Source organism: Chondrus crispus, genomic scaffold (genome assembly GCF_000350225.1).
Source record: "Chondrus crispus Stackhouse genomic scaffold, scaffold_412, whole genome shotgun sequence".
NCBI lineage: Eukaryota > Rhodophyta > Florideophyceae > Gigartinales > Gigartinaceae > Chondrus > Chondrus crispus.
The window spans coordinates 29,725-43,089 of NW_005179317.1; the positions used below are offsets into that span (position 1 = coordinate 29,725).

The 13,365-nt window shown below is 52.7% G+C and overlaps 2 protein-coding genes across 2 annotated transcripts; one reads left to right on the forward strand and one right to left on the reverse strand.

The window, feature by feature from the left end:
• Positions 1-989: 989 nt before the first annotated feature.
• Positions 990-2,030, forward strand: CHC_T00001197001 (hypothetical protein). Its single transcript, XM_005718600.1, has one exon. It carries the CDS (start codon positions 990-992, stop codon positions 2,028-2,030), a length of 1,041 nt encoding a protein of 346 aa, XP_005718657.1.
• Positions 2,031-2,715: 685 nt separating this feature from the next.
• On the reverse strand, positions 2,716-3,636 carry CHC_T00001198001 (hypothetical protein). Its single transcript, XM_005718601.1, has one exon. It carries the CDS (start codon positions 3,634-3,636, stop codon positions 2,716-2,718), a length of 921 nt encoding a protein of 306 aa, XP_005718658.1.
• Positions 3,637-13,365: the final 9,729 nt, after the last annotated feature.

The following is a 13,365-nucleotide window of genomic DNA, read 5'->3' on the forward strand; positions in this document are numbered from 1 at the left end:
CTTTATGTGCCTGGCGTGAAGACGCGCTTCACCAGAGTGACGATGCGCCAGGTTGGCATGTGGTGTTACAGTACGTCTATACCACACCACGCCATTCCCAGAGCAGAGACAACAATAGGATGGGGTCGCAGGAGCGAGCATGGCGGGAAGAGGGATAAGGGACATCGATGGGAACGGAGGAGGCTCCATCGTGATTTCCTCCATCTCACGTCGCAAAAATGCAGCTCACCGCCTTCAGTTGATTACAGTTACTGTACAAGTACGAAGGTACAGTATTCGTGCCACACCGTATCCATTTTGCAATTGCACCTACGTACAGTATCAAGAAAGTACGCAATGCATCCATCAGTCGTCGTCTGTACTCTCTGCCCTGCCTTTTTCTGTAGCCCTTGAATTGCTTACAAAATTTGTGTATAATAGGGAGCTTACGCATTCAGAATTAAATGGCTTCTTACCAACTGAAGACCATTACATGATTATCCTGCATGGTTTCCAAATCTTAGATGCCTAATCTCTGGGCGCACTGCCAGCAGGAGACCAAGTGAGGCTGAAGGAGGCGACACACAGTGCGTACATAGCCAAGTATTGTACTCGTACTCGGGGCATATCTTCGCTGGGACATACCCCCGACCATTAGGGAATTAGAGGATTGTTGACAATCCTGACATCAGGCCTGGCACTCGCCACTTGAACACATGTGAAGTCCTCGTGGGGCAGAGAATCAACGAGGTACAGCACGTCTAGGCCGTAAGGGCCAGCATGTGTTAATGGGCTGGCGGCGCGAAGACTTCGCAGAAACAAAAAGTAACGCACAGCACTGCTAGCAGTACATAAGAGCCGCGCCTTGCTCCGCTTTCACTCCCTCTTCACTTGGTGTGAGCAAGACGCCACATTCTTCAGTTGCCATCCGATCTACATCGACACCTCCCTCAAAGATCATTCACACCACCACTGCACATCTCAATCCAGACATGGCCCTCTCTACCAGAATGACCAGTACGACATTATACGTCCTGCTTTTCTTGCTTCCTCTGTGGCATGGCGCCAATGCCCGAGACCTCTGCCCTCCAGGAACTGTAAGCTCGACTGGGGCAGAGCCTTGCAGGGACTGCCCCGCCGGCAGCTTCCAACCTGATACAGGAAAGAAGTCATGTTTGGTTTGTCCTAAGGGTACCTACCAAAGCTACGGTGGACGAAGCTCCTGCTACACCTGTCGCCAGGGGGACTATCAACCAGAAACAGGCAAGACAAGTTGTCGTGAATGTCCGTCCGGGTCGTTTGGGAGATGGGAAGGCGCAATTAGCGCGGGTACATGCAAAAAGTGTGCGCCTGGAACGTATCAAAACTACAGCGGACGAAGCTCCTGCTATACGTGCTCTCAAGGAGACTATCAACCAAAGGCAGGAAAGAGAAGCTGCTTTGAATGTCCGCCTGGATCGTATGGCAGCAGGGCAGGTGCAACTAGTAGGACGACGTGCAAGAAGTGTGCGCCTGGAACGTACCAAAACTACAGCGGACGAAGCTCCTGCTATACGTGCTCTCAAGGAGACTATCAACCAAAGGCAGGAAAGAGAAGCTGCTTTGAATGTCCGCCCGGATCGTATGGGAGGAAAGCAGGCGCGACTAGTCGGGCAACGTGCAAGAAGTGTGCGCCTGGAACGTACCAAAACTACAGCGGACGAAGCTCCTGCTATACATGCTCTCAAGGAGACTATCAGCCAAATGCTGGAAAGAGAAGCTGCTTTGAATGTCCGCCCGGATCGTATGGGAAGAAAGCAGGCGCGACTAGTAGGGCAACGTGCAAGAAGTGTGCGCCTGGAACGTACCAAAACTACAGCGGACGAAGCTCCTGCTATACATGCTCTCAAGGAGACTATCAGCCAAATGCTGGAAAGAGAAGCTGCTTTGAGTGTCCGCCCGAATCATATGGAGACAGGGCAGGTGCAACTAGTAGGGCGACATGCAAAAAGTGCCCGCCCGGCTACCGCCAGCCCTACAGTGGAAGGAGCTCTTGCAATAAGGTGCGCTGAGGTGGATTGTCATTCTAGGCCGCCAAAGGCTAGGTATCTTGATTCCGTGGTTTTCATGACAGGGGCGTCAGAGGTTGGCACAAGTACCCTGCGCCGCGTATTTGAGGGCGGCTATATGGCTTCTCGATGAGGGCGTTGATGGTGACCAACGCGGCATTTGAGGCGTCTTCCTGAAGCTCAGAGTGTTACGATTCGTTATTCTCTAAGGCACATACTGTACCGTGCAGTCATTTCACCTGTACTCGACGAACATAGTAAAAAGATACCCGAAGATAGTTAGATGCCAGCTGATAGGGACGCCCGAAGAGTCGTTCACATTTGCAATTTGCACCGGCGCATGCATTGCTGCCTCTGGGCGTGTGGAATGCGATGTTGTGTCCGCTGAGCACAAAAACCATTCTCATCGTTAAGAAACCTTGCTCAATGTCTCGAGATAAACCAATTCTCAATGGCGTTAAAACTCGCGATCGGGGCCGCTCTGCAACTTCTTACTTCGTATGTCACATTGCCACAGCGAACTGTGCATTTCGCGACGTGCCTGCGCTCTTCTTCTCGCAAGACGTCCATGTACGCCCCTTGCAATGTTCGGTGTGCTTTTCACCCATGCGCTCCTATTCCCTGACACATCTCTCAATCAACATATTTCCTCTCTCCGGTCTCCCGACGCCTTTCTCTCTTCGCAAACCTATTCGCGGTCTCGCGAAGGCGTCTTCTTCGGCACCCCCGGCAACCTCGGAAACGCCCGTGGCGTTGCCTTCACCTTTCTTACGGCCACAATACACTTTTTTCTTCTGTCAATCTCTTCCGCCTCTTCCCCCTGCCCGTGCATCCATTCCCACAGCCACGCCTTGTGCACACCTTCCAGCTTCCCGCCCAGCCTTCTCATGGCCTCCTTCGCGGCGGCGATCTCCTCAGCGCCCGCGCCCACGCTCTTCTGCGCGAAAAACACGCCCCCCACCTTTGCCAGCGGCACGCACAGTTCACAGCAAACACGCATTTCCGCCAACGACCGTGCCACGACCGCGTCATACCGCCCCCGATGCATCTTACTCTGCCCGACCTCCTCTGCCCTCCCCCACACGGACGTGACGTTGCGCAGGGCCAGCTCGCGCTCCACAATGTCGTGGAAGCGTGTCTTCTTGCGCGCGGCCTCGAGCAGCGTGACGTCCCACTGCGGTCTCGCGATGGCGAGGACGAGCCCTGGGAACCCCGCACCCGTGCCGACGTCAACGACACGCAGCGCGCCGGGCGCGGCAGCGGCCTCCGCGTCCAGCGCCGGTAGCAGGCTCAGCGCGTCCACGATGTGCTTGAGCAGCACGGCATCGCGCGTGCGGATCGCCGTGAGGTTGTACCGCTTGCTCTCGCTCAACAACAGATCGGCCAGGCGCACGAGGGAGTTGAGCCGCGCCACGTCCAGGCGCTGCGAGTCGGCTGCGCGGCGCAGCACAGCAAGCGCGGGGGCGATACTTTGCTGCGTAACGCAGGCGCGCAGCGCCACGCGCCGCCGCGGCGGCGGGCGGCATGTGGGTCGCAGCACGTGACGCGCGCACTGAGTTGGCAGCGAAACGGCGAAAGCGATGCGGCAGGCAGTGAGCCACGGAGCCATGTAGACAAAGATGGTGCGTGGGGGCGGCGGGCATGGGATGTAGGAAATATTTATATTCCCCGAAAAGGATCTGTGGGAGGGGACCCGGTTTTGGCGGGCGTCGGCGGGCGTGTTGCCATTCGGTGTGAAAGCGGTGTGAACGCGGTGTGATGGATCTTCGAGGCGGGTGGTAAGCCGGTGCGGCGGAGCTGTCGGAGGCCGACTGAGGGATGGGCTAAACTGGGCGACCGATGGATTCGGGTAAGGGGGTAAGGAAAGTCGGCTACTTTGCCTTTTATGGAAACGGAGTACCGTTAGCGTACAGATGAGTGTTTTCGATTAACACCGAGTCGACGTTGGCCACAGATGTCGAAGACTCGCCCGCAACTCTGCCGTCCTGCTGCGTCCTCCCTTTCCCTGACTTCCTCTCCGGCTGAAGGAGAAGACCATCGCGGAGATTACGAATGCACTACTGTACTGTACACGTGTTACTGTTCCTAATAATAATTACACCCAAAAAAAAAACACCAAAAATATGTTACAGTCATCCCTTGATTGAAGGAACCTTGTGTAAGGAATTCCTTGTAAGACGTCCGAGGGCGTCCACCATGCCCGTGGTATCATTTTTGACCGTACCAGAGCCATTACTTCAATCTCTTGATGTAAGGAAAATTCAATATAAATCGGATTCCAGAAAGCGTCATACAAATGCCTTTAATGTCACATTTACACTTTCAATAAGGAATCTAAGACAGAACCGGATCTGGGTCTTAACACTATGGCTCAAACATAGTCTCAGTCAAAAATGCTTAATAATCAGGACTGTAGCTCGATCATTTCCCACCCCGACGATCCACTCCAGCGCAATGAAGCGAAACACCCTATTCCCATGTCCGAACAGACGCGCGTTCAGGTGCGCTGAAATTAAGCGCAAATTTACTTCGGTCTGACGGAGTGCGCATTGGCTAGAAAAAAATCTGGAAATTTTTCAAAGCGCACAGGGCCAAATTTGATTATTTTATCATACCGGATGGACGTCGAAAATTGCCGACATGCATCAGACGGCAGCCGTTGGCCGGATGGACGCCATCCTCGCTGTCATGTTGCGTCATTGATCTCGTTCGTCGCTGTCACGCTATCATTCGCGGTTCCGTATTCAGGCCCCTGAATCCCGACGCGCATCTACTGGCTGGCGCTCCTTGTAACGCGCGTCTATTGGTTCACTACTGATCTCACTTACTCTGTCCGTATCACTCCTTCCCCCGCCCTGAATGACCACATACTGTATGAGACAATTTCATCCGCGTGCTCTCTGGAACCACACCGCTCCCCTTCCGTACTCCTGTTGCCCCTCCCCCAACGCACCCGCCATCTAACGACTATCCCTATCCGTTTAGGGAATTAGGGGGATTAGGCGGAATCACGAGTTTACGCATATTGATATAAGGATGTAGGGACTATCCATTCCCTATGTTTAGTTCTGGCGTCAGTTCCCGCGGGACGATACGTTTTGGGCACATGTCAAGATCGATACGTAATGACAAAAAACGTATCGTCCAGGCCTGATTTGACGTATGTGCGATTTTGGTACTGCGTACGGTATATGGCCCAAAACGTATCGTGCCGCGCGGTTTTAACGGCGACAGTTTTCTGGTGGGACGATACGTTTTAGGCCAATTTACACGGCGGCACCATCATAGGCGCTGTATTTGCAACATTGCTGTTGGCAATTTCTGACTAAAAGTTTACCGACAGCGGCACACAGCCAATAAAATGTCAGTGTGCAAAATCTGGTTTTAGCCTTTTGCGATTAGAGGCGCATGAGCAATATTATTAACTTCATATTTTATCACGTACCATGTCCCTCGTCTGCCAAGATTGTCAGGTGCTCAAAACGTATCGTGCTGGGGGGGTAATTACAGCAGGCAGATTTAGTGGCAGGGCCTTATACTGCACTAACAGTGTCCCAATGCGCATGTACGAATTACACAATAAGGCGGCGTAATTTATGTCCTGAACATCGAAGCTTTCTAAGATATTTACTGCGCAAAATTGAAAAGCGCCGTATGCAGGTTTCGATGATCGTTGCCTCAACGACGCATTTTGGACGGGTGTGTCAGCGATGCGTTGGGGAGGGATGCGAGCACGATGGGTTCTGGAGAGGTGCGTCTAGGATGCGAGCTGAGGGGGTGCGAGAATGATGCGTTGGAAGGGGTGCCAGAATGCTACGTTGGAGAGGGGTGCGCTCGTGATGTGTTCTATAGGGGTGCGCTCATCATTCGTTTTAGAGGGATGCCAGAATGATACGTTCGAGAGGGGTGCCCCCACGACGCGTTCTAAGGGGGTGCGAGATTGATGCGTTCGGGAGGGGTGCGCCCATGATGCGGTCTGGAGGGGCGCGAGAACAATGCGTTTTGGAAGGGTGCGAGAATGATACGTTCGGGACCGGTGCGCCCACGATGCGTTCTGAAGGGGTGCGAGAATGATTCGTTCGAGAGGGGTGCGCCCATGATACGTTCTGGAGCGGCGCGAGAACGATGCGTTTTGGAAGGGTGCGAGAATGATACGTTCGGGAGGGGTGCGCCCACGATGCGTTCTGAAGGGGTGCCAGAATGATACGTTCGAGAGGGGTGCGCCCATGATGCGTTTTGGAGGGGCGCGAGAACGATGCGTTTTGGAAGGGTGGGAGAATGATACTTTGGAGAGGGCTACTCGCAAGACGCGTCCTGCAAGGGGCCTGAACGGTGCGTTGGCATGTTTCTTTTCTGTTTCAGCTACTTCTGTAGTAGATGGCCGTTACGAAAGCACAAGTGTAAATTTTGTGGGGTTGTTTGTGTAGTGGAGAAACAGCAAAACGGCACAATTAGTGAGCATAGCAGTTGGATATGGCGCGACGTAGAAGATGTATAAATGAATGATTCAACAAAAACGGCGGGTAGTGATCGCACGGGCACATGGAAATGTGAGGATCGCTGTGACATGTGAATGGTTCCGTTTTCGAGAAGATTGAAGCTTTCTATCGTTGAGAGTTTATTGAAAATGTGGTCCTAATACTGCAGTATGTGGATATCGAAAACTACTGGCAGTCCAGTTGGAGAAGACCTTTATGTATGGCCCAAGCCAGTGGGAGCCATATTGTCAGAGGCATATCGTCGTTATTCTCGTCAGCGGACTCTATGGATGCATCCGAGAAGATGACCGCTAAGTCCTTCTCAGTGACCCGGGCCGGGCGGTCACGGAGAACGGAGTTGAAGCGGCAAAGGATTTCGGAAGGGAACAGGTTTTCAGCGATCTGTTGCTGGAAAGACTTCATTCGCCAAAGGTTCCAGGCGAGTGATATCATAGGACGTAGATCGCAACGACCGTATTGGCCGAATGTGGGGTGAAGTGGTTGGCCAAGGCAGTGCGAGAGGCGGCAATCATAGCACTTGAGAGGGACTTTTCTTGGGACGGGGCAAGACGGGACGAAATGGGTCGTAGAGAAACAGGCATAGCAGCTTCTTTCCATGAATGGACAGTCATTCTGAGGATGTTCCGTACCGGAACGGCGGGGAGAAGCGTGGCATAAGAGACACGTCGTCTTGGTTAGGAAGAGGAATTGAGTTACTAAATGAACCGTGGATTCGGTGCCAATTGCCTGGAAGTGACTAAATGGCAACGATAGGGGAGGTGACGGGGAAGGCAAAGGGTTTGTGGGAACATTAGGTTGGGTTTGGCGCGCCATACTGGGAGAAGTTCGTAAGCTCTTGAATGAATTTCTTCCCGATGGTGGAAGTGATGCGGGTTGTTTGCCCGAAAGGACTTGCTTCAAAGATGGTGACGCCGTCGGAAGTGACCGTGGACGGACTGGAAATGGTGCTTGCTGCATTGAAGGTGATGCTGAAGGCAGCAAGCGTTCACTTGATTGTTGTGGGGAGAAGCTAAGGATTCTTCGAACTGGAGGGGCTGGAGGGGGGTTGGTTGGAGCGGATTGCTCAATCAAGAGAAGCATTTCATCGAAGTTGTGCTGCGTGGATGTTGTGGCTCCGATTTGGTTTTGCCGTTGAGGCTCGAGATGGTTTTGATTTTGATCTTGATGTGGAGGTGGCAACTGCGATTGCGATGGTGTGGTGGGAAGCGAATGTTGCTGAGACTGGGATTGCGAATTTGCATCCCAAGGTCTAGAGGTATCCGGTGTGTGAAATTGTGAACTCTGAGGGGTGTGCGGTGCATTAGTTGGCTGGGAGGGGAACATAGATCTGCAAACATCGCACCAGACTGCGTGCTTGTCGAAGCGACAGACACCAGAGACTTGGCCATCCATGGCTGTGTAAAGTGCATCTTTGCGGCAATCCGTGGTATTGAGGACCCAATTCATCATCTCGTTTCGGTTCGTTACTGCGAGATCATTTTCGTCAATGTTGCCCTTTTTGAGAAGGGAGGTTTCGAGGCTCTTATTGTACTGGGTTGAGTTTAGGACGAAGACGAATGCGTGGTGTCCGTCGCGTCCAGACCGGCCACTCTCCTGTGCAAAGTCGACGAGGCTTCTTGCGGCGCCAAGATGAACTGTTGCTCGAACATCTGGAACATCTATTCCGGTACCGAAGGCGGACGTACAAACCATAATACGGAACAGAGTTGAAGGTACGAGGTACTTGGTTGTTATGATGTCGTAGAGCTCTTCGTTTGCTGTCCAGTCGTTGTGGGCCTTTTCGCGAGCTTCTTTAGTGAGGCCGGCATGATATATGAGCGGCTCGACTGCGATGCGTTGATTGGAGTGGGCAACACTTCCTTGTGCATATGCGGCCGTCAGGGCTTTGTGGAGGGAAGTTGTTTCTTGGCGCGTCAGGGCGAAAGCGATGATTCTATACATTTTGGGCAACGGCTTTGGGGCGTTGGTGCAATCGAGGAAGTGCTGATGCAGAAAGCTTACTGCATTCATCTTCATGACTTCTTGTGCGGTGGCAAAGGAGCCTTCAGGAGTGCGAGTGTTTAGGCCCGGGTCAGAGTCGTCACTGAAGGTATGAACAACAAACTCGAGATTCCTTCTTTGAGAAGGCATTGAGAAAAGGAAGGCTGTGTTAATGCCGTGGCGCTCTAGAATGATTCTCCTCTCGCAGGGTGGGACGGTAGCACTGAGGAGTACACGAGGGACTGACTTTGGGATGATAGAAAGGGATCGACGCAAAAACTTCAATTCAGGGCGGAAATGTTGCCACATGGCTGTGAGATGAGCCTCATCAATGACTACTCGAGAGAGCCTGTTAGTATCCATAAGTCGAACAACCAGCTCTTTGAAAGACGGCCGCGACAACTGTTCGGCCGTGAAGATGTAGAGGTCGGCAAATTCCAGTGATCCTTGTCCATTCGCGCAATGTGATGCGAGTAGGGCGAAGTTTGTCGCGCGCCTCATGTACTCCGATACAAGGGCCTTGAGGGGAACGACTACGATAGTGGACTTGATATTCTTTTCCATGAAAGCTGGTAGAAGGACTGCCATAGACTTGCCTGATGCGGTGGGCATCAGTACGAGGGTGTTGTTCTGCGACGCGGACACAGTGGCTGTGACAGCAAACTGCGTTTGAGACATGAATTCCGCAGATTTAGAACGTGTGGCCTTTTTGAGAGCGGACAGTAGAGGCCTGACGAGGGGAGGGAGGATATGATTCGGGGGGTTATCGAGGCGAATACTGTGATTGGAGTGGGACCCTACGGAGAAGTTGTTGGGGAATTTGAGAGCAGAGGGGTTTGGCTGCAGTTGTTGCAGTTCGTTTGCTGTGCTTCCGTTGAGAGCATGAAGGAGGGGTTTCGGTTGATGAACCTGGAAGACAGGCTGCGGCTCATGTTGGGATAGCGAGGTCACTCGAGACTGGAGTTGCTGTGAATGTTGGAGGGGGAGCGGTTGTGAAGAAGCGCGGTCACTATAAAATGACGGCAGCTTCAGATGGCGGTGCCATTCATGGGAGAATTGGCGGTGCTTTGTTAGCGTGGCGGCGGGACAGTCGGGCATTAGCGAGGTAGTTCGTCCGTAGTGTTTGTGGGCGATAGAGGAGGTATGCGCAGCTTGTTGGTGTCCGGCTGTGGTGTGTTCTGCCAATATGTCATTCATGCTGCTGTGGAGCTTATTCTGACATATAAGCGGAACCATTCCACTGGTGAACTGCCTGTAATCCTTGAAGGAGATGTGAATGCTCCTGGATTGCAGGGCAGTCCTGATGACCTTTGTGACACGTGCAGGTGAGAAACGTTGGCCGTTGTTGGCGAATAAGAATGTCCAATGGGTTCTCATGGCTTCGTCACCATGGAGAGCTCTGACCATTTCGCATTCCAAAGGGCGAATGACCGACAAGTATGAGATCATTCGGAACGAAATTTGCTTGTCGGGAAATCGGTACACCGCGCGGTTGTAACCGAGCGCGGCCCTTGACTTGCAGTAGCCAGGGTTGAACAAAATTTCGGAGTGGTGGCCGATGAAGATGTTCCGGATGTTGTTCTCCCCATTTTGTAGCCTATAAGTGCATATCTCGGTTGCTCGACCGGGAGATCCGGACGAAAAATGCATCATAGCAAGTAGGGAGTCTTGGATGATTTGGCAATGAGCGAGAAACTGCAAGACTCCTGTTTTCGTCATTCGAACACCAGCGACTTGAATTTCTCGGTCTTGGCCAGAAGAAGCAGTAGAGGTAGGGGATGGGCCAAGACCGGATGCCTCATCTTGTGTAGGAACCCTGGGCGGAAAGGAACATGTGGGGTGGACGCAAGGTGTGCGATGGAGGTAATCGGACGATGGATTCATTAGAGCATGTAGGAGATGGGCAACGTTGGCCTGCACCCAGGAAGCGTGGTGAGTGAGGGAGGAGAGAAAGGAAAAGCCAGGAGCGCGGTTCGTGGGGTCGTCACGCAGAGACAAAACGAGTCGTTGGAAATCAGGAGGAAGCTCGGCCCCCAGAAGACAGTGTTCGTAGAAGAACTTGTCGAAAGTCTTGTGTTGGTTTGTGATGATCGTCCCCAAAAGAGGCATGGAGAGGTGGTGAGATTTGATGATTCCACAAGGGTGTTGCTTGTGAATGGCACAGACGGCGAAAGAGATTGGACCTTCCTCATGTTTTATGATTCGCATGATGACATCCAAAGTTTTTCGTATGAATGTAGCGGCAGTGTTGGCATCTTGATCGACGGTTGCGATGATGGCAGCAGCTGGATCTTGGTGGTTCTCGTTGAGGTGGGCGGCCGGAAGGGGCGTTTCTGCTACTGGGCGGAGTTCTTGAATCGCTGTCACGGAAACAGCGTATTGGAGGGCGGCAAGAATGTGACTCATGTCACCGGCTTCGGCGAGTCTGAGGGTCGGGGAAGTCTCAGCGAAGAGTGGGGCGGAACTTGCAACGACAGTAGCGGCGACAACAAAATTACGAACGGCCAAGTTGGTGAGGAGGTCGACATGCCTGAGCCGGACGAGGAGCAAGCTTTTCATGGCATCGTGAAGGCGACTGTGTAAGGCGTGCGAGAGAGTTTCACCTGCGGTCTCGTGGAGAGATGTGCGATTGAGCTCATGAAAGAAGGCGTCGATCGCGACGGAAGTCTGTTCATTACGGGAAAAGTCGGCGTCCCGTGTCTGATGGGTGAAGAAGAGGAGGCGGGCAACATGACTAGCATATCTTCGTTCTGCCACGGATTGAACCCGTCGGAAGGGCGTAGTGCCGTGGAGGTTTATTGCTTGACGAAATCCATGCGTGACGTCCCTGACGACCTTGGCGATACTTTGAAAGTATAGATGGACGCAGGTTGCAACCGTGGATAAAGTTGCTTGAACGTCCTCCGTCGTGACGGCACCTGTGAGTTGAGCTGCCTTCTCACGGCGTAAAGGCAGAGCGTCGAGGGCTTCATCAAAGTCGGTGATCGACAGGAATGTGTTGCGGAGGGCGATGCCGGAGTCTGCGTCATTTTCCTCCAATTCGGTATGAGATCGTCGACCCGGGGCCAGGTCCGAACTGGAACACGTTAGACGGGCCAATACGTCGGCGGCACATTTGTGGAGCTCATAAGACGGGGAGTTGGGGTCTGGAGTGATGAGGTCTAGAGTTGAGTCGGTTGTTGTGTCCATGGGGAGGGGTGACGACACCGGGGCGGATTGGATGGGATCTTCTTCTTCTGAGTCAGGAATGCCGACTGGGACTTGGGAGACGGTGACCATTTCCCCGATTGGCTCTTCGGCCGTAACGGGAAAGTATTTGGTCTTGGCACCACTAAACAGAGACTGGGCGCGAACAGCACCGCGGCCAATGATTTGATCAACCTCGGTCGGCGAGGGGTTTCCGGGTGCATCAGGCGGGTGGACGGAGTTCATATGCTGTCGAAGCCGTTTCGGGGTGCCCTTGGAGAGCTTGCAAAGAGGACAGAAGTAGACTAATTTGCAAGTGAATCCTTGAAGCGGGGGGAGGCTCTTGATCGGAAGAGTGATGGCCGGATCGGGGAGGAATTGGGGAGCCTGCAGGTAGTCGGAAAGGAGCGGAGAATCGGAAACAGAGGTACGGTGGAAGGAGAGGGCTTCTTCTGCGAGTCTAGAGCGCTGTGCGGCCTGGGGAGTAGGGATGTTGTGAACGTGGCGCAAGTGGTCGCTGAAGGCCCTTGCGCTGGGGGACCCGCTCTTGCAATCGACGCAGACAAGGATGAGGGGGATGGAATGGAAGCCAACAGACAAGGACGTAGGTGTGAGATGCAGTGGCACCCGAGGATCGTTGCGGACGAAAGCGGCGGCATGCGATGGCGTAGTCATTGCGCGTGAAGTCGGGAAAGAGCGGGAAAGGAGGCGAGAGGTGAGGGGTCTCGGGAATGCGAAACGCTGGGGAAGAAGAGAAGAGGGAAAGAGAGAGAGCGGGGGTCAGTGAGTACGAGAACCCTGTATATGTAAACATTGCGTCGAAATAAGACCTGCGAGGGGCTCATACTGAGTAGGAGACCGGGGAGCCTGGGTAGCACAGAAAGGAAGGGTTGACGTTCCGATACGTGGTGAAGTTCTACGATGATGTGGAGAATTTGGCATAGTTAGTAGTGGGTGTCAAGGAAGTAGGGTCATGAAATTAAGGGTGATTACGTGAGTTAGGGAAACACGTCGCTGTATGGCGTCAGAAGGGAATGGGGATGTGAATTTGATCTGTGGTTTGCCAGAGTCTGAATGAGGTGCAGGTTGAGCAATATTGCTTATGGTTGAAGTTATGAGTGTGCATCTCGAATTTGAGATTAGGGGGAGGAGGGGGATTACGGGAACACAGTTGTCCATGTACATTCCTAACAGTGGGGGCCGGTGGCTGTATACTTCCAAAAAGTTCTTCGACCGACTTTCCTACGCTGACGGCTTCCCAAGTCCAGGAAAATTCTAACTAATTGAAAACTCAATATTAACATTAAATTTATAATGATTACAACATGCGCTAATTAGTAACGAAATCGCGTCCCAAGGACGCCGGAGTTTGGAGCACCATTGTCTGGATGATGGTAGAGCTTGTGCAACAATTAAATGATCATTAAATATTAACCACAATTATTTACTAATTACAATATTTCTAATTAGGGGATTAATGGAGTGGGAGATTAATTAATGTCTGACACTGTCAAGCAAGAGTTAACAGCTGACACTGTCCAGCAATTACGCGGACAACTCCCACGTACAACGGTCGTCACACACGACCTCCATTCGAGTTGGTGTGCTTGTTTAATGCATTGGGTCTATATATTGGCAGACTTATTACTGCACTCTAGGGCACTCTAGACTTC